Source organism: Prenolepis imparis, unplaced genomic scaffold (assembly GCF_030444845.1).
Source record: "Prenolepis imparis isolate NDT839.2.m4 unplaced genomic scaffold, iyPreImpa1.0 SCAF_7, whole genome shotgun sequence".
In the NCBI taxonomy this organism is placed as follows: domain Eukaryota; kingdom Metazoa; phylum Arthropoda; class Insecta; order Hymenoptera; family Formicidae; genus Prenolepis; species Prenolepis imparis.
This window is the reverse complement of record NW_028141165.1, coordinates 19,733,196-19,755,774: the sequence shown is the minus strand read 5'-3', so window position 1 is coordinate 19,755,774 and position 22,579 is coordinate 19,733,196. Positions and strand designations below refer to the sequence as shown.

The following is a 22,579-nucleotide window of genomic DNA, read 5'->3' as shown; positions in this document are numbered from 1 at the left end:
TAATTTTAGCAGAATACTAGCCGACGCGAATAGCGAAGTACTGAATAAACGACTAGTACTAATTGAGTTACTTTTACTTTAAATTCTTATTTCCGTTTCCAGGCCGATAGACGGCGAATAGTTAATTTTTTATTTTAGCGCAGAGCCAGCCCATGCGGAGGGCATAACTTTATTGGATAGTTGATTTACTTTTATTTTGCGATTACATTTGATTTTACGTGCCGATAGTTGGCAAACTATTTTATTTTGTTTTCAAGAGATCCGCTCTGATTGAGATAATCTTATTTTACGAGAGGGTTAATTGCACGAACCGTACTAACACTCGCGCGGATCCAAGAAAGGTGATCCTATTTGATTCATGCATGAAAAACACAAATCGCGAAAACCAACATAAGGTTATAAGTTAAAATCGCGAAAGAAAGCGCACGACCTGCTAGGAACGAGAGAAATGGAAAAACATATCTCATTATGTACGAATCAGTAGTTTATCGGAAGCGAGCAAGCAAAATGAATACGCGGAGACCAGGGTCCGGAGCGCGGACCATTACGAGAGACCCGACGCGCTATTGGTGCGCCGCAGCTACAACGCGCTGATTGGCCGACGATCGCATGGAAGGGAGACAGGGTATAAATACTGACGCCCGGAGAGATCGACAGCTCTTTTGGCTGCAGATCTCGACGACGTATAACCTGCGCAAGTCGAAAAACGGATATACAGGGTGATTCAAAACAACCTGATGTCCTTGAAATGTCATATTCATGAACGAATTCTGAGACGATTTTTCCTTTTGCAAAATTTTGTCCGAAGCTTAGTTTTTGAGTTATAATTTAAAAAAGTTAGCGAATTACGAGTCCGATACAACGGGCAGGCAGGGACGGCGCAACGCGTCGCGAGACTAATATAGCCTTACACTTCCCTAGACAGTCAATATTATTGACACAATATTTGATATTAATTTTCTGAAGTTTATTGAATTATTATTGCAATTTCTAAACAATATTTTACAATATTATTCATTATCTAGGAGAACTATAACGTAACGCTTGAGACTAAAATATTCAAATGTGAATTTTACATTAAGTGGAAAATAAATTAGAAATAGACGAATGAAAAACGAAGTAGTAATCGTATTATAATTTGATTAAATATTCTTATCTTTAAAAAAATGGACGCATTTTTATTTCTTTATGCAGATCGTATCGGCGCGTAAAGCGCAGGAGCAGCGCCGGAAGGAGTTGGAGGAGGAGAAGGAGATCCACGATCCCACCTCCTCCCCAACGGACAGTCTGGCGTGGCGAAGGCTGGAGATGAAGGTAGCGGAGTACCTGGAAGACATGAGGAACGCCCCGTTACTCGACATCTCCGCCCAATCGCTGGACAGCGCGACTGTCCTCAAGCAAATAGCGGTCCGCTTCCGCAATATGAAAGGGACCATCCGGAAGGAGATTGGGGAAACGGCCTGCATGCTGCAGGAGGCGCTGCACACCCTCTCCACCCGGGCCCCGACAGCGGAAGTGGACGTGACAATGGGGGAGGGGGAGGACGAGAAGGAGGCCCTGAAGCGACAAATTCATGAGCTCAGGGTCGAAAATCTCCGCCTCCATAATGACGTAAAGACTTACGCCGAAATGAAGGGGAAAAGGGCAGGACCAAAAAAGCCCACAGGAAAGGCCGAGGAGCCGACTGCAAAGGGGGCGGCGGCAGTTGAGGAGAAACCTCTCACTGCCGCAGAGCCCGCGATGCACACAGAAGAGAGGATGGACGTGGACGAGGTGAGAGAGGAGGCCTCCACTCCAGCCCCGGTGCAACGACCCCCTATTAAAGGGGTAGTGCTGGAGCTGGAGAGGATATATCCCCCAGGAGTCGACACGGAGGAGAGCCGTCGGGCCTATGACGAGCTCTCTCTCAACATCGAACGGTTCCTGGACCGAAGGAGCAGACTTGGGAAAGGCGGAAAAGCCCCCCAAGATCAGCCCCTCCCTCACGACAGGTAGGAACTCCCTCCACGGGGCCCGCAGTTCGCCGGGGCCGAACCCCCAGTCCCTGTACGGCCCCAAAAGGGAAAAAATAAGAAGGGGAATCTCCCCCAACAACAGGGCCCGCAGCCCGCGGCAAAAGCAGCGACCCTCGTACGGCCCAACGCGGGGGAGAAGAAGAAAAAGGAAAAGAAGCTGGCTCTGCAGGGCGGCAACAGCCGCCAAGGGCCATCCAAAACTGCCAACACCGCCAAGACCGGGGGAGCTGGGACACCAAAGTCCCAGCAGCCAGGGCCGTCCTCAGTCCTGACTCCTCCCAGCCTCCAGCCGCCTTCACAAGCCCAAGAAACTTGGGCGAAGGTGGTTGGAAGGAGAGGAGAGGAGGAAAGAGAGGGTAATCACTGGCCAGCCCTCGAAGCCTTCCACGCCAGCCAGAGCACAAGCCTCCCTTCCTCTAACACAGAGGGCTAAGCGGACGGCAGCCGCAAGGGCCGGCGCGGGGAAGGCGAGGACGGCCCCCAGGACAGCGGCTGTCACCATTACATGCCCAGAGGGGCAGTATGGTGAGGGAGGGTCCCGTTAGCGCACGGTGCGATAGCCCACAGCCCGATAGCACACATGGGGTGTAGGGTTGGGGTGGGGTGTGGGGATGGGGTGGGGGAGGGTGCTTCGGACCCGTGTGCTATCGGGATGTGTGCTATCGGGCTGTGGGCTATCGCCCCGTGCGCTATCGGTATGTGTGCTATCGGGATGTGTGCTATCGGGCTGTTGGCTATCGCACCGTGCGCTATCGGGATATGTGCTATCGGGATTTGTGCTATCGGGATGTGTGTTATAGGAACAATAGGCCTTTTGCATTGTGCGTGTAACGGCCAGCGTCTCGTCTTAACGCCCGTCGCCGTCCGTCACTATTTTCCTTTTTTTCTTTAATTATTATTTTATTTTAATTATCTATCTTCTTCCTCGCCACCGATCTTTAAATTATATTTTACACAAGATTCCACTATAATTACATTTGATCTCAACGCGGTAATACGAATAAATCGCATCTAAATACTGCCGACAACAATCGAAGGAACACACAACATCGCGCCTGTCAAAACTAGCAGACGACAAGGCGGCCATAATGGAACGAGAGAGAATTTGGAGAGAAAACTCTCTTCGATTAAAGCGGGAAAATTCAACTAACCTAATAAAACGATTTATGCTCTTTTTCCTTTTTCAATATTTAAACGTTAATTTAATAGTATTATCACTAGACCATTCATGTCTAGCAGTCGAACTACGATATATAAACATATTTATAAAGATATTAATTTAGATATATTAATAATTACATTAAGAATTATGTAAGAAGTATTGCAAATAAGATAGTTATATGTAATACGCTTACATTCGTATATATATATATATTTATATATATATATATATATGTTTGCATAGAGTATTTTAGCGAGACCGGATGAAATGTTTTAATATCTTTGTATACATAGGTTTACATTGGTCCATAGATGTATACATAATGCAAATAATTTGTTTGCATATGTTATAAATAAAGTTATTGCGAAAATTAAATACTGTATCTGTAGAGTATTTTATTGGTACCGTTTTTTTTTGGTATCGTATATTAACGGTACCTTATATTCATATACAGGGTGTCCGGTAATAGTCGCATCAACCGTCGTGTGCAGATAGAGCTAGTTAAACCGAGTAGAAAAGTCCTCTACCATTTTGCGATATTCTCAATAATAAGAGAGATATTAATTAATAAAGATCGGCCAATTCGCGTAACGACGGCGAGAAGAGACAGCCCAGTTTTATGTCGTTACTAAGCATGCGGCGAAAAGAAACAGTATAATGTTACACGGTTGCTAAGCGCGCGATGAAGCGGGGAGGAGCGCTTTACAAAAGACAGTAACTCCATACGAGTAGCGCTAACTCTGGACCCCCGAGTGGGCTGTCTCTTCTCGCCGCACGCTTATCATCGCGCGAATTGGCTGATTTTCTTTAATTTATTTCTCTCTTATTATTGAGAATATCGCAAAATGGTAGAGGACTTTTCTACTCGGTTTAACTAGCTCTACCTGCACACGACGGTTGATGCGACTATTACCGGACACCCTGTATACAGGGTGTCCGAAAAATCGCCTACTCTACTTCGGGAGGTGATTCAGGACAAAAAAAAAAGAAAAAAATGTTATATAAACATAGGTCCGGAAATAAGTCGTTTCCGATATAAACACTTTTATGTTAAAAAAATCATAATTTGTAGTACGCTTGGCATCCCTCTTTCTCAATTTTTTCTTAAATTAAGAAATTCTTAAATTAACGAGAAGCGCGCGCTTGTGTTGTCTAGTATACTAAAACATGGAATAGTATATTTTTATGAAATAACGCGAGCAAGCTTTATGGCGCCACATTTTTGTTATTGGCGTAACTGTTGGTATAAAACGTATTTACATTATATTATTATTAATTTCATTGTAAAATGATTAATGTTCACGATACGTGTAGCTTATTTTATTTTACTTATACTTATAATTACAATTTATCAAATTATGGATACAATAATACGAGTAAGTTGTATGACGCCTAATTTTTGGTATTAACGGGACCACACAAGACATTTTCATTTTGCATATGTAAGCTGATTGGCTACTCAGTGCTTTTCGTTGCAACATAAGTCTTTTGTGCGAAGAAATCATAGTGTGGCAATTGAGGGCTAAAAGCGAATTGTAAAAAAAATACATTAATATTTTAATGAATATATGACATCAAACTAACATCATTTTGAATTTTCTGTTCTTCTTGGGTATTTTAAAAATCTTGTTATTTCTACGTAATTTAAAAAATTATATTATAACAAACTTTAAGTAATGTTATTTTTCTGGAAAATTTGCGTTAATATGATGTAAATGCGCATTATATGAAACGGTCCTGTCAACAAAATTTTGGCGCCATAAATCTTGCTGACGTAATTTCGCAAAATTGATCAATACTATTCCATCTTTTAACAAATTCAAATATTAATATTTAATTAGATAACAAAATGGATGTCTTATGTTGGTGCTAAATATACGCATATTTGTTAATATGGTGTAAATAAACGCATTATATCAAAGGTCCCGCCAATAACAAAAATTTGGTCCCATAAAGTTTCTTCGCACTGTTTTGTAAAAATTCTCATTAATACAGCATTTTAGCATACTATTCGAATATTAGAAATAATTATTAAACAAATCGATTTTCTTATGTCGATACTAAATGCGAGTTAAAAATACGTTCAGTTTACGATATCAACTTATGAGAAATTTGCTATATTGTTGGTATCATCATTGTGTTATTTCCATGAAAATTTAGAAAAATAAATTAAATTGAAGCGAACTTTAAGTTGTATTTTTGTTTCTCTTGAAATTAGGCGTTAATATGATGTAAATGTGCATTATATCAACGGTCCCGCCAATAACAAAAATGTGGCGCCATAAAAGTTCGCGTTACTTCGTGAAAATTAATACTATTCCATGTTTTAGCATATTAACTAAATATTAATAACAAAACGTTGGTAAACGTATTGATGAGATAATTTATTTTGAAATACTTTACAAATAATGTATATATTTAATCGTTTATATCGACTTATCGATACAACATCAACTTAACAGAAATTTGCTACGTGGTTGGGGTATTATCAAAAAATTTTATACTTCAAAAATCGTTTATTTCCACGAAAATTTGAAAATTTATAACGAAACAAACTTTAAATATCATTTTTTTAAGAATTAGGCGTTAATATGATTAAATATGCATCAAACCAACGATCTCGTCAATAACAAAAATTGGGAGACATAATAAGCTTGCTCGCGCTATATTGTGAAAATTGACACTATTCCACTTTTTAGCATATTATTCAAATCTTAATATGTAATTATTTAACAAAATCGATGTCTTAATTCGATGCTTAATAAACGTATGCTTAATATGATGTATACGCATTATATATTTGTTATTAGCGGGTCCGTTGGTCCCGCTAATAACAAAAATTTGGCGCTATAAAAATTGCTGGCTTTATTTTGCAAACACTAATTATTTTATCCTTTTTACATACTATTAAACTATTAGTGTTTTATTATTTAACAAAGTCATTTTGCTTATCTTTGTACTAAATGTAGGTATAAAATATGTTGCTCTTATAATTTCAGAAACTTATTACGTGTGCGTTACTGATAAAAAATGCAATTGTATTTCAAACTTACATTTAGCACTGGCATAAGATAATTGATTTTGTAAAATAATTAAATACTAATGTTTGTATATACATATATTAATGTAAATAATAAAATGTTGGAATGGTAAACATTTTTTTCACAATAACACGAGTAAGATTTATGGCGTCAAACTTTTATTATTAGCAAAACCATTAGGAGATATACATATATATAATGCGTATATTTACACTATAATAAACATGCGTATATTTTGCACCGGAATAAAATAGCAATTTTGTTAAATAATTAAATACTAATATTTGAATAGTATGCTAAAAAGTGAAATATGATCAATTTTTACGGAAGGACGCAAATATGCTTTATAGCGCTAAATTTTTATTGGCGGTACCGTTATTTTAATGCGTATCATTTTAACGTTTTCAGAAAAAAATAATACTTAAAGTTTGTTTCTATATGATTTTTTTTTAATTTTCAAAGAAATTATAAGTTACTTATAAACTGCTACTGTAAGCGCAACATATTTCAAGCTTTCATTTAACACCAGCATAAAACTATCGATTTTATGAAAATAATGAATTATTAATTATAAATTTGAAACTAAATAGGCTATCGAGCCGAATTTTTACGAATCAGGAAAAGCAGTCGCTCGGAAAGCAAAAGACTCAAGTTCGTTTCCCGATTCAGCGACATCGGACCGATATTTTTCTCGGCTACAATACTTTAGGGGGGTTAAATGGGAATATAAAAAAAAAAATTTCGTTTTGAGATTTATTCCTAAATAAAGCCTTAGCAACGGACCAAGCAATCTTCGTGCTCCGTGCACAATTAAGAAGTCATAGCGAAAAATTAATTTTCGCTATCTGACGCACATACATCCGCATTCGGCTCGTATAATCTATTTATTTCAAATTTATACATAATGTAATGTTTATGCTATGTTTTTGATCAAATACGTTGCAACAAAAAAATTACTACAATATACGGACCGTATATTAGGACACAAAATTTTACATGGTCCCGATAAAATACAATGCATTCACATCGGCTTTTTCTAAACTGTCTTGATACACTACGGAACATGAAAAGTATTATTAAGACCGTCCAGCTAAAAGCCGAAGGTCCCGCTAAAATACGTTTCAATAAAAAAATGGTCCAGCTAAACTACATAACATAAACATATTGTATATTTGTATTGAAGAGTAATTGTTTATTTTTTATTCTTTTCTCTAAAATATAAAATATATAATTATAAATGTAATAAACAGTTATTAACACATACAAAAGAACACATATCATATTATTACTTAAAGAATACATATCACATTGCTACATGTTTTCTAGTTTCTGTACTAATTTTATGTCAAAAATAAATTTTTTTACAAGCTGATTGTGTAAATTAAGAGATATACATATATATGTATACAAATATATAATATAAAAAATATTTGACAACGCGTATCAAATAAAAAATACATATTGATTGAATTACCTGTAACAAAAATTTGTCTATTATCTTGCAAATAACCATTCTTAAATTAATTATTAATTATAGAAACTTCATGGAGGTTTTTAATAATTAATAACTAAAAACTTTTTCGTGATTGTTTATATTGTAGAAAGTTTTTGTTCAGGACTTAATCTACATATATTTTATATTCGATACCAAAGATACTCTGTATACATATATATGTAGATACTGTATGTGAATATTTATTGTAAAAATAAAATTAGAAGAGGACAGTACTTTTAAGAAGTACATTTATGATGAAAATAAGTTGCATATAACTATTACATATGTACTATTCTGTTATAATTTCATTTCGTTACATTTCGCAAGTAATAGAAAACAGACTTTCATATAAATTCATTGTTATATGTATGTAGCAAATTGTTTTATATTTGATACTACCGTCAAATCTTCTACGTGTATATTTTAAAAATAAAATTAGATGAGAACAGTACTTTTAAAAAGTACATTTATGATGTAAATAAGTTGCATATGACTATTACATATGTACTATTCTGTTATAATTTCATTTCGTTACATTTCGCAAGTAATAGAAAACAGACTTTCATATAAATTCATTGTTATATGTATGTAGCAAATAGTTTTATGTTCGATACTATCGTCAAGTATACTACGTGTATAATTATTTTAAAAATAAAATTAGAAGAGAACAGTACTTGTAAAAAGGTACATTTATGATGAGTACTCTGCGTTGATACCACTGCTTTGTACTATTCTGTTCTAATTTCATTTCGTTACATTTCGCAAGTAATAGAAAACAGACTTTCATATAAATTCATTGTTATATGTATGTAGCAAATTGTTTTATGTTCGATACTATCGTCAAATATACTACGTGTATAATTATTTTGAAAATAAAATTAGAAGAGAACAGTACTTGTAAAAAGGTACATTTGTGATGAATATAAGTTGCATATAAGTATTACATAGGTACTATTCTATTCTAATTTTATTTCTTTAGATTATAATCTAATTCTAATTATTCTAACAATAAGTTATAAAAACATACTTTCTTATAAACTTATTGTTATATTTATCAAATAAAAAGAAACATTTTGTCAATAATATCAATTGTGATATTGCATTTGTACTACTTATGTTAACTTTATATCTACATCAGCAAATAAAAAATAAACTTTCTTCTAAACTGATTATCTTTACATATATAAATGTACATATGTATATGTATATATATATACTGCACATACATATGTATATTAGCTTTTATTGCACTTCATATAGTGCTATTTTTCTATCAGTCTTGTATTAAATTAAAAAATAAACTCTTTTAAAATTATTTTTATTTATATAATATGTATGTATACGTATATATATGTATACTATTTTTATTGCACTATATGTTGTACTTTTTCTAACAGCCTTCATATTTTTGCAATAGTCTAGTAGTCTTTTCAATAAGTTTTCTAATTATTTTTTTCCATTATATTATAAACGATATGTAGCATCAAACTAAATAAATATTATCTAAACAAAATAAACGTATTAAATGATATACGTATCATTAAATAATAAACATTATATAAACTATAACAAGTCAAAACTATGACAACTGTATATAATTATGTTTAAATTTTCATTTGCTTCATTTTAATACGTTTTTGGTTGTGTATCCATGTTTTAATCACAGGCACGCTTCGATGTCCCAATGTATCAAAATGCTTTTTAATCAATTTTCCAATTTCATTGAATGTGGGTAATTTGTTGTCAGTGGAATTTATATAATGACCAAAAGCATCTGTAACGATACGTTTTTCATTTTGTGTCCATCGACTGCGACTAGATACTGGAAATATTAAAATATTTATTACATATATATACACATTATACATAATTTATATAATTTTCTAGATTTACATATAATATTTAATTGACGTTTTATAAAATATATCAAGTTTTATATTTACAGAGTATATGACGAAAAGTTTTGAATTAAAAATATACATGTAAATTAGGTCATCCAAAGCAAAAAGTTTTTTATTTCGTTTTGCAAACTATGCAAATTTCAGAGTTATTAATTAAAAAATTCTTAAAGCATTCTTTATACATATATGGTTAAAATTTAAAATTTTTCGTGGCTTGCTAAATAATGGTAGATGACTTTTGTTCATAATGATCAAATCTACATGTATTTTTTACTCAAAACTTTTCGGTATACACCTTAATATAAATAGAAATATATATACAGAATGGATTTTTTGACAGTGTAATCAATCCACTGGAACATTTCAGAACTCCTAAGTTTAAGACAAAAATGTTTCAAGTAAGAGTTATTTGATGTTGAAATCATCTGACGGTGATCTTTATTTGACTACATGAATCGAAGTCCTGAGGGTTATATTTCAAGGTCCTCTTTATTTTTTGAAATAAAATCACTATAATTTTATATAAATCGATTTCTTCTATTTTGCATAAAAAGTTATGAGTGGGATGACCATAAAGTGATTAGTTTACAAGATATTTTGTACTTTATTGTACTTTATTGACATAATTTTTCATCAACTATGAAATATCTTGTAAAATATTCATTTTCCGATACTCTTTCCTCAATACTTTTATGCACAAAATAATAAGAGAAATTAATTGGTGCAAAGAAAACACTGTTGTTTTCAAAAAAAAATATATAGCTTCTAGTTACAAATAACATATTTAAAAAAAAACTACTATGTATTTTCTTTACACCAATTGACTCCTATAAATAAAATATAAAATCATAACCTTTGTACATATGTATATTATTATTGCAAAATAATATTTTACTTACTCTTTTTGTTTTGTTGAAAATTTTGTAAACGACGTTTCTGATCAACCACTGTTTTCTTAACATTTATCATGTTTTGATCATTTTGCATATTATCATCTAAATGACTAGTATCTGACAATATATCATTCGATGATGGTTCATCAACATCTTCATCTACATTTACATTAACAGAAATTTACATTATATTTAAGTTAACAGAATTTATAAATTCTATCATCGGTATTTATTGTACGATGTTATATGTAAAACTGTTTTAATTTTATCTTTAGATGCTGTAAACGCTGTTTTATTGGCTACATATCATCTGAAAATAAACTTAAGACAGCCTTAAATATAAAATCAAATTACGAATGTGCTCTTATATCAAGAGCAAGAAACCAATATGACCTTAAGTTTTAAAATTCATTCCTTAATCACTACTTGACTAAAATGTGATCTAAGAAAATAAATTTTATTTGTGAAAGAATAAAGTACCTTGTTGAAAATCTCGAATAACTTTTCTAGATGCAATTTCTTCATTAATTGTATCATCGTGAGTTTCTGTAGTCTTCGCTGTATTTTCAACATCTGAAAGTTCAGAGTCAGAATCATCATTACTATCACTTTCATTTATATCGGCTCCTTGTGCGGCTTCCAGATATTGAGATATTTCTAAGATTTCTTTTTCAATAACAGGTTGTCTATAGTGAGATAAATGAATTTTATCGGCATGGCCCATAAAATTTGCAAGCGTTGAAACTTCATTTTCAGATAGATTATAATGAACACAAATTGTTGCTATATGCTTCCGTAATTCAGTCGCACGAATAGTTTCTGGATTTTCTGCGCCACTATCTACTGCATATTGCCGTAATAAATCACACGCTAAAAGATATCGGTGTTTATCTTTTTTAAGCGAAGGAAGACCAAATAGGTATGGATTCTTCGAAGAAATTTTTGCAGCCTTTCTATGCTTTAAAATCATTTCGATGCAGTCTCTTAATTCTTCTGTTAGTAAGACTGGTACCGTTCGTCCAAGTTTACCTCTGAGGGTAAATCGCACATATCTTTTAGCAATTTCTTTGGCACGTGCTGAAAGTGCTTTATATATGTCGTTTGTCTGATAATTAATACCTTGATACGCCTTATAATCCTCGATTAACGTCCTTTGTATCTCTCCGGCTCTACGACGATTAAACACTTGTACTGAAGTCAATGTAGATTTAGTAAGGGAAAGCCATGCATCATAGGAGAACTTTTCTTTCAAAAAATTGTAAGCTGTTTCACGTTCTTGTTTTAGAAAATTATGAAGCTTAATAATATCTGCTTTACAGGGTAACGTAATCTTTTTACGTCTTAGATTTCTACTCATTGTTTCTGATATTGTTTTTGATATACGTGTTGCAAAATCTTCGGTAAATACTTTCAAAAAGTCTTCAGCACGTAACTTCCTTTCCTCGTCTTCTTTTCTAATACATCGATTGATTAAAAGTTTACCCACTTCTTTTATTAAACCTCCAAGTCCAGAAGCCAGTGAAGGAGTTTTGAAAAATTTTCCACATAAAGATAAACCGGCTAACGTACTAATTGCTTCAATGCAAGTATTGCTGTATCGGGGGAAGTAAATGGAAGCAAAATCCGTAATATCAGAATTTTTACATTTTATTACTTGAAGCAGGCGACCCATCCTTCTTAATTTTTGTCTAATCAATGCATCATTGTGTTCAGATGTTTTATATTTTTCGCACTGTTGATTACCAAATGCTATTACTAGTTCGTCGTAACGGATATTTCTTACTATATCATCTTCTCGTAAAAGTGGGAAAACTCGTAATCTTAGAGCATTGCTTGCCTCATTATGTATACGTCCAATTATTTGTCTTCCTAAAATTGATATTGATCTACTATCTTTAACTTTAATCATTTCTTTAATGCATCTTTGATAGTGATGTCTGCTTGTAACTTTTAGAATGAAAGCTTTACATTTTGGACATACGACGTATTCAGAAGGTATCCTGTTGTATTCTTTCTTTGAACGTCTTTCTACTAATAATTCACCATCATTTCGTGCACAATCGGTATTAAAATAGAAATCTCCACGTCTACGTATCGTTTCTAAGATCTTTCTTCGTTCTGCATTCCCTTTTGGCATGTGTTTAAATTTTTGAACTTCCAATTCATTTGCATGTACTCTCTCAAGATGACGAGCTATTTTGCTCTGAAACGTATTGCAATACATACAGAAATGCTTCTTGTTTCCTACACCAACTGATGTAACAAACATTTCAGTGTCATCCCGAGCACATTTCCCAGATACGTTTAGTGACATTGATATGTCTAATCCACTAGAAGTATTTGCCGAACTGTTAGTTTCTTTAGCAAAAGAATTTCTTGTCTGATTCATCACAGGTTGAACGAAACTTTCATTAGACGAAGTGTTTGATGGTACGTAAGATGGATCCTCATCGCTAACATTTTCAATGTTGTCTTCCATAGTATTATTATCAAGACATGCTAAAAGAAGAGAAAAATATGCATGTTAAATAACAAGAAAATTATAGATTTGTTAATATATAAAAAATTATACAGAATGTTTCGTTAAAAAAGATTCACACAAATATTTCAGAAACTTTGTTATTTTAAAAAGTAATTTAAGTAAAAGTTATTTGTTGTTGAGAGAGTCATCTGATGGTAATATTAATTTGATTTTACATCAAAATCCAGATGTTATTTCAAGATCAACTTAATTTTTTAAATCACTATAAATAATTTTATATCGATTCCTTCTAATATTTGGAATAAAATTTGAAGGATAATATGATCAAAAGTGAATAATTTGAGATATGTTGTACTTTAATATGACAATTTTACATAAACTATAAGTTCTCGTAAACTATTAACTTTTTGGTCATCCTACTCTCATAAATTTTTATACCTAATATTGCAAAAACTTAATTTATATAAAAAAATTATAGTGAAGTCCGTTTAAAAAATTTAAGTTGACCTTGAACTAAACTTCTGGATTTTGATCTAAAGTCAAATAATGATCATCAAACGAGTTCCTTAACATCAAATAACTTTCACTCGAAATATTTTTTAAGATAAAGCAAATAAGTTTCTGATATATTTGTGTATATCTTTTAAAATGGGTTACTCAGTATGATCCATATTAGTTAACGAAATGCTAGACGCCAGTATAATTGCTTTTCTAATTTACTTTTTATTTATTATTTTATTTATTGGTTAAACCTTCATTGAGATTTCCAACGTCATCCTGAATGCCTATATCTGATATGTTTAATGACGTAGATGACATGTTATATTTTTTAGTAACATACTTTGTTGTCTCATCTACAGATTGAATAAAATTTTCTTCTGTGTTTGATACATAAGGTGGATCCCTTATCATAAATATTTTTTGAAATGTCTTGTACAATATTATTATTATTGAGGTATGCTAAAAAGAGTAAAGAATAGGCATTAAATATCATAAAAATTATACATTTGATTTTAATATATTAAAAAATTGATATTAATATATAAAAAAATTATATTATTTACATCAATAATTAATAACACAAGTTGACGATTTAAATTTTTTTTGGACTATCTCAAATAAGCAGAATATCTTAAAAAGATTTTTGCACGATGAAATCAAATTCAAATTTGTCTATTAGACGTAATACTTTTGACTAAAATTTCATCGAAGGTTTGAAACAATGATTTTGAGGAAATTTATAACATTATAAATAATAACAAATAATTTTTAGCGCTCTGCTATGTTAAATAACAAATTTAAAAGATGGTAATCGGCGACACAGAGCAACCACGAATGTCAGTGCGCGAAGACCGCGAAAATTTTGATTTTTCGCTGTCTTATACCTGTACACAAGGCACGAAATTTCTTAGCAATATATCGAAGAATTATTTAGGAACAATCTCTTGGTTTTCGAGATCTGAATTCCTACGTTCCTTTTACCCCCCTAGAGTGATGTAGACGAGAAAAATATATCGGTCCGAAAAAGTCGGCTGAATCGGGACATTATAAATAATACTTTCGCGTGTGGCATTGACGAAATTAAAAAAACTTCTCTTTTAACGAAATTAATAAATTCGGTTTCAGCGCGCAAATATCCTTCAGGTTTACTATATCCAGTACGAGATAGTACGAATAAAATAAAATTTGTTGGCTTGTGTAAGCAAATACATAAAAATTTAAATTATATTGAAAAAGATTATATAAATCAGTTATTTTTTATATTCAAATTTAAATAACAGAATAAATTATACAAGATCGCATCTTGTATATTTTCCGCTTTTACATTGTGTTATTGCAATTTACTATAAATAAGAAGTCAAGAACGATGGAAAATTACTTTGATAGATTGATGATCAGATGTATCATGGATTTTTCGTCCTCTGTTGAAATTGGTTTTCTTTAAGATATATAGCTTACTTAAACAACATAGGATTAAAGAGAAATTTAGAATTTGCAAAATATCTAAAATAATTATTTTATACAGTACACATCTGCATCGTGCATGGAATGTATAACAAAATATATTATAGATGTTATATATGTTAAAACTTAAATCAAGTATAAAATTTTTAGGTGTACAATAAAAGAAATGTTAAGAGATAATTATATTTACCAAATATTTAGAGATGTATTTTACATACAAGTAATAATAGCTATTATAATTATATTTTAAATATAGAGTGAGTGAGCAGATTTTTAAAACATAATTTGTGTATATTTACAAGAAAATTATAATTATTTTGAAACAATAACATACCTGTAGTGGAAACAGGTGCACTTATTTCAGAATGTTTAGACATTTTATCTTCTACAATGGTGGGTTCAAATAAGTCGCAATCTTCATATACTTCCAATACATTGCCATGCCAGTTACATGAACGTTTATCTAAAATTATATATATCATTTCACAATTCATACTAAAAGATAAAAGTAAAGATATAAATATACTGTTAATCTATAAGTAAAGAAATAAACATATTATTATATAACGAAAGGATCCACTACAGCTAAGTATAACTTTTTACAAAAGAAAAACTATATAAAAAATTACGTAGAGAAACTAAAACAGAGTTTATTTTTACAAAGATCTAAATCAATCAAGTTCAATGCAAAATGGTACGGATGTTCTGACATTAACATTCATCGATAATCTTTAGATGTTTTTTTTTATATAGTACAGTCAATTAAGCGATAGAAAACAGACCCATAGATATCTATTTCATTTTAAGAGCAGGCTGAATAACTCAGTGCAGTTTAAAAATAATTTTGTAATTTATTACATACCTTCATCGAGATTTCTAACTTCATCCTGGATATCTATGTCTGATATATTTAATGACGTTGATATGTCAGATATATTTAATGACGTTACTATGTCTGATGTATTCAATGACATTGATAATAGACTAGAAATATTTGCTGAGCTATTAGTTTGTTTAGCAACAGAACTTGTTGTCTGATCTATCACAGGTTCAACAAAATTTTCACTATATGATTTATTTGATGATACGTAAGATGGATCCTCATTGTAAACATTTTTTTCAATTTTGTCTCCCATAGTATTACTATTAAAAATTCCTACAAAAGGAAAAAATGCACACTAAATATGACAAACATTATAGATTTTGACAAACATTATAGAATATTATAGATTTTGTGCTAATAAGTAAAAAAAGCATGACATTTATTCGTGTAATTAAGTATTAATTAAATACATTATTTCAATTAAATTAAGAATGAAAAATTTTATTTAAATACACATAATTAGTAATCTAATTTGCATGCAGTTATAGAAATTAAATTTCTTTTGTAACCTTCATTGAGATTTCCATCGTTATCTGTATCGTTATGGACATTTTTGTGTGGTACATTTATTGACGTTGATATATGTAATCGATTAGAAGTATTTGTTGAATTGTTAGTTTGTTTAGGAACAGAATTTGTTGCCTGATCTATCACAGGTTCAACAAAATTGTTATTTGATGAATTATTTGATGATTCATAAAATGGATCCTCATCGCAAACATTTTCACTACTGTCTTCCATAGTATTACTATCAAGACATGCTAAGAAAGAAAAAATAGTTATGAATATAAATATGAAGATAGATATCTCACAAAACTATAAATTTTGTTCTAATAAGTAAGAAAATATGACCACATTATTCGTATCATAAATTATTACAATAATTAAATATATTAGCATTTCAATTGAATTAAGAAATATTAAACATATATACATATATATAACATAAACTAATTATGACATAACTATGACTAACTATGGCATAAGAAATATTGAGTTATTTAAATATAAGGCTGCTTTTGCGAGAGAATGATCATGATCAACTGCAGCGCAGGATTAAAATAAATCCAGATTAAATTGATCAATTGCAGTGCAGGATTATTTTAATCTGTATTTTAAATCTATCGCAAAAGCAGCCACGATGATTAACAATAATAATTTGTAGTAATATAAAATAAACTAAACAAATTATTTATTCAAATAAATTCCACCTTACCTTCTTGATTCTGGATTTGCAGCAAGTTTTGTTTTTTGTGCACGTTGGGCAAAGTAACACGATGTAATATAATTTTAGGTACACACAGGTTAGTTAAAGAATGCTTAATATCATTAAGTACAGTAATATTTTCTGTAATAAACAATAGAATAAAAGATTTTCAAATAATAATAAATTAATGATTGAGAGAGTGAGAGAGAGAGAGAGAGAGAGAGAGAGAGAGAGAGAGAGAGAGAGAGAGAGAGAGAGAGAGAGAGAGAGAGAGAGAGAGAGAGAGAGAGAGAGAGAGAGAGAGAGAGAGAGAGAGAGAGAGAGAGAGGGAGAGAGATACGACAAATCAAATAGTTTATTTGGCTATTTCTAACCTCTTTTATGATATATGCATTATACATATACTTACTATGTTGTGCTATGATCCGACAAGTATACTTGACATTTTTATATTTTGCCACACATTCATTTTTATTTTTTTTAACGTTTTCTGATTTACAAATATGATAGATCCCATCATTGAATAACACGAGAGCAAACATTGTGTATGTTTCTTAATACATAGTACGATACACGTGGCAATATCTATATATTCCTTTTCCTCCTTTTTTATAAGCACCTATTTTTATTATATTGTAATAAATGGTATTGAGAGTATTGAGCATTGTTATAAAACATTTACTAATGTGATAAAGAAGTGCATATGAAAAAAAGAATAAAAAAGAATGTAGATATTTCCGCGTGTACTATATTTATGTATTAAGAAACACACGCAATGCTTTTTCTATTTGTTTTATAACAATACTCAAAATAATTGTAAATTAATTACCACTTCAGACACAAAAATTTATTAAAATCTAATTATTAGATTATCTAATTATTAGATTACCTTCATATAATTTTCAACAAACACTAAATGACCGTTACCACCTACGATGAGATATCTTGTCTCTTGTCTCTCGTCGGTGCCGTTACTAATTTGTTATTAAGGTCCGGTTTTCATAGACCGATCTCAGAACCTATGTGAACTTGGCATCCGACTTTAAGAAAATGTATTTTTTAGATATACATTCGATTAAGGATGTGTAGGAGATACAATCGGAGACAAAAGCACCAACACTATTCATCTTATAGAAAATCTGTACATGTTATAAGAAATCGCTATAGTTTAATTGCCTAAAGGTGCCTTTTCATGCTGACGCTAGACGCTGAATTTTAGCGTCAAAAGACGTCATCATATGATCAAAATTGACGAATTGGTATTTTTATTTTTGGTCATATGACGTCTTTTGACGCTGAAATTCAACGTCTAGTGTCAGCATGAAAAGGCACCTTAAGTTTAGTTTTTAGTTGTTTCCAGAGTTGACATAACGAAATGCTCAGAAATCGGAGAAAAAGCCAGAATGTCAACAAATTATTATTATTTTGTTCTAAATGATTTAGTAAATGCTATTAAAATTTTGCAACATTATCCCTTAAAAATGCAATTATACATGTAAAAAATTTTGAAATACATGGTACCATTTTTTCCATATTTTTAACGTAATTTAATCGATCATAATAATGATTTTTTATAAGATTATATGTAAAATTAGCAAAAATTTAAATTATAATAACTTTTAAATGAGTTAGTAAATTAAATTCAAATTTTAACATTAGCTTTAGTATTAAAGCGGAAACGATTTATATAATTTTGATGAATTTTGTTCCATTTTTAAATGTCTCCTATACATCCTTAAGCATTGTTTGTACCTGTTTGTACCGTCTTTGATTTCGTTTGTACCCGAAAAATTGCAAGTTATAAGAGTTAAAAAAATCGTCAGCATCTCATTTTGAGATATCGTAATTTTTTTAATGCAGGTTGATTCAGCATTATTTGTGCCCGTTTGTATTGCTTTTCGTTTCGTTTTCTCACCCCACGGGGGTGAAAGTACCGAATTTTCTTCCATAAACCATAGCATAAAATTAGCGTAGGCCCTGCGCACAATAGGCAAAATATTAGGAATAAATATTAAATATTAGGAATAAGAATTATTTTTAATATTAGGAATAAGAATTATTTTAGAATAATAAAATCGAAAAGACGGATATAAAAATACAAATTCGGGTATAAAGGACTTTTATTAGCTTATATAGCTCTTTTACTAGTCCTTTATATTTGAATTTGTATTTTTATATCATTCTTTTCGATTCTTTACTCCACAATATTTCTTATTCCTAATATTTAATATTTATTCTTAATATTTTATTTATTGTGCGCAAGGCTTAATATAATTTTATGCTATGGTCCTGGTAAAATACGTTGCATTAAAAAAATTACTAAAATACGCGGACCGTATATTAAAGGGACACGAAATTATACATGGTTCCGATAAAATACAATGCATTCGTATCGGTTTTATCTGGACTGTCCTGATAAACTACTGAACATGAAAAGTATTATCAAGACCGTCCAGCTAAGAGCCGAAGGTCCCGCTAAAATACGTTTCAATCAAAAAATGGTCCAGCTAAACTACGTAACACAAACATATATATATATATATATATATATATATATATATGTGTATATATATTCATAAATACTTTCTTGCTACGTTATCATACTAATATTTGTTTCTTTCATGAATATATAATTTATTTAATATAAAACAAGGAGGTAAATATAAGCTAATAATAAAAAATAATGTAAAATGAAAATATAAAAAAATGTACATTTTTGATATCTCAATAATTCTCATAGCAGTGCTATGTGGGTACTATAAGCTATCAATATATATATATATATATATATATGTACGTCCAAAGGCAGTTTTCAGGACGTTTTCTAAAAACATGATATTTGTGGATAATAGCGTAGTAAATTCTGTCTGGAATACTTTTTCGTCAAAAAAAGGCAGTAATTTTGGCAATATTTTAAAATTTATACGGATTGGCACTTACCAGGTCAACTATTTATTTAACTAAAGCGACATATATCATTTTATTTAATGCTTGTATTTTATAGATTTTACACTTACTAGTAGTTTTTCATTAATTTTGTGTTGTAAAAAAGAAAATTATCAAAATTATATACAATTTTTTCGCAAGTCCTCAATTCTACCTTTTAACTGAATTATTCTTTATAGAAAAGGCAGTTTACAGACTATTCATTTTTTTAATAAACAACAAAAATAATTTTTTTACCAAAAATTTTTTAATATTATATGAAAAATTATGTTAATCCTAAGTGTAATAAAGTACTAAAATCCAGTATTAAGTAGAAGCAGGGTAAAATTTTGAATAAAAATGCAGGTTCTGAAACCAACCACTTCTTCAAAATTATATTATATGTTAGAGCAGATTTCAGGTTTCATAATTTTAAATATGACATTGAAAACAAAACTATTAAATTCTTATAAAAACTGTTAAAAAACAAAAAATGGTTCAAGGAAGATTAAAATTAAATTATCTGAAAACTGCCATTTCGCAGTAATATATAGATCTGGAAACTGCCATTTTACTTATATTATATATAAATCTGAAAACTGCTATTTTACTATTATATATAAATCTGAAAACTGCCATTTGAGAGAGAACTTTAATACTTTCGGCTTTCTAGACGTAATTTCAATACTTAATGAAGTTCATGCTACACGTTTAGCTTTATATTTTATTATCAGTATTTGGCGCACTATCGGATTAACATAATCCACAATGTTAGCTGTGCTCATCGGATTTTGTCAATCTGCAGAACGAAATCGGGTCTGAATGAAGAATTCATGGGAAATGAATTTTATTTTACAAAATTACGAAAGTCATTGTTTTTTATGATGGGCAAATATCTATTAATGTAATTATTTAAAAAGATTCAATAATTTTGGTCTTCTATTAACGAAAATTCAACGGTCTGAAAACTGCCATTTTACTATTATATATAAATGTGAAAACTACCATTTTGCTATTATATATAAATATGAAAACTGCCATTTGAGCATGAACTTTAATACTTTCGGCTTTCTAGACGTAATTTCAATACTTAATGAAGTTCATGCTACACGTTTAGCTTTATATTTTATTATCAGTATTTGGCGCACTATCGGATTAACATAATCCACAATGTTCATCGGATTTTGTCAATCTACAGAACGAAATCGGGTCTGAATGAAGAATTATAGGAAATGAATTTTATTTTAAAAAATTACGAAAGTCATTGTTTTTTATGATGGGCAAATATCTATTAATGTAATTATTTAAAAAGACTCATTAATTTTGGTCTTCTATTAACGAAAATTCAACGGTCTGAAAACTGCCATTTTACTATTATATACAGGGTGATTCAAAACAACCGTTTGTCCTTAAAATGTCGTATTCCTGGCTGAATTCTAAGACGATTTTTCCTTTGCCAAAATTTTATCCGAAGCTTAGTTTTCAAATTATAAAAGGAAAAATTTAGCGAATTACGGCACGAGTACGGGCGGTAGGCAGGAGCGGCGCAACTCATTATCCGACGCGGGCGATTTACGCGAGGCGCTCGCTGCGATCAGCTGTTAACTACACGCGATGTGTGTGTGTGTGTGCGTGCGTGCGTACATTCTCTCTCTCTCTCTCTCTCTCTCTCTCTCTCTCTCTCTCTCTCTCTCTCTCTTTCTTCCTCTCTCACTCACTAATTTTTACCTTGTAGAGATGTTTGATGTCTTCTGATGAATAATTGTTGCACGACTAGAGTGGACAACAATGAGACGACACACCGTGACACACCGAATAATAAACGAATTTTTTTTCTTTTATAAATTGTATCGACACTTTGACGAATACACTCACGCACTTGATCGAAAATTACGCAGAGAAAATTTTCTCTTAGAAATTTTCTCTTTACCCTGAAAATCTTGGTAATCGTGGGACAATATGGTGTGGAAAGAATTTTATGAGAATTTTTCTGATTAATATTTATTACAATAAAAATAATAATATGTATCACAATAAAATATAAAATATGTTTGATTAATTTTACTATGCAATTTAGTAAAATTAATCAAACATATTTTATATTTTATTATGATAGATATTATTATTTTTATTGTAATAAATATTAATCAGAGAAATTCTCATAAAATTCTTTCCACACCATATTGTCCCACGATTACCAAGATTTTCAGGGTAAATTCTAAGAGAAAATTCTCTCAGTTTATTTAATAACCGATTACAACACTAAATCACAATCGGTTACTACCGATTAATTATTAAAAATTACTTGAAAAAACGCGTTAAGTTAAATGCACAGCACAAGTTACTCGATGCGGACGACAATAGAGTCTGCGGCGACGACAACAGACGGGCGACGCGACGCGACGCGACGCGACGCGACGACAACAATCACCGCGGCGTTGCCGAACGTGTGATTGACGCGAGACTCGCGAGACGCTACCATGTCTTGCGGTTAATCGAAGCCTTTGCATTGTGAATGCGCAAATTTCGAAAACGTATAATAATTAAGTTATTTAAAAAAAAAGTATTATAATACATTATAATACTTTTTTTTTTAATAACTTAACATTA

At 31.1% G+C, this 22,579-nt stretch overlaps 2 protein-coding genes across 2 annotated transcripts; both read right to left on the bottom strand.

The window, feature by feature from the left end:
• Positions 1 to 10,964: 10,964 nt before the first annotated feature.
• On the bottom strand, positions 10,965 to 13,795 carry LOC145938761 (uncharacterized). The gene is made up of 2 exons (XM_083042511.1): positions 13,742 to 13,795; positions 10,965 to 13,006 (listed from the first exon to the last, which is right to left on the bottom strand). The coding sequence occupies exon 2, from the start codon at positions 12,984 to 12,986 to the stop codon at positions 10,965 to 10,967; it is 2,022 nt and encodes a 673-aa protein (XP_082898637.1). The 5' UTR covers positions 12,987 to 13,006; positions 13,742 to 13,795.
• Positions 13,796 to 13,839: 44 nt separating this feature from the next.
• Positions 13,840 to 17,967, bottom strand: LOC145938760 (uncharacterized). The gene is made up of 7 exons (XM_083042510.1): positions 17,934 to 17,967; positions 17,454 to 17,648; positions 17,054 to 17,185; positions 16,347 to 16,598; positions 15,817 to 16,110; positions 15,289 to 15,417; positions 13,840 to 13,949 (listed from the first exon to the last, which is right to left on the bottom strand). Exons 2-7 carry the CDS (start codon positions 17,584 to 17,586, stop codon positions 13,840 to 13,842), a joined length of 1,050 nt encoding a protein of 349 aa, XP_082898636.1. The 5' UTR covers positions 17,587 to 17,648; positions 17,934 to 17,967.
• Positions 17,968 to 22,579: the final 4,612 nt, after the last annotated feature.

Coding starts and splice junctions, on each gene's coding strand:
- LOC145938761 (XM_083042511.1), bottom strand. CDS start 12,986: ATGGAAGACAACATTGAAAATGTTAGCGATGAGGATCCATCTTACGTA.
- LOC145938760 (XM_083042510.1), bottom strand. CDS start 17,586: ATGTTTGCTCTCGTGTTATTCAATGATGGGATCTATCATATTTGTAAA. Junction 16,599..17,053: donor GCAAATCCAGAATCAAGAAG/GTAAGGTGGAAT, acceptor TTTCTTTCTTAG/CATGTCTTGATAGTAATACT. Junction 13,950..15,288: donor TGCACCTGTTTCCACTACAG/GTATGTTATTGT, acceptor TACTCTTTTTAG/CATACCTCAATAATAATAAT.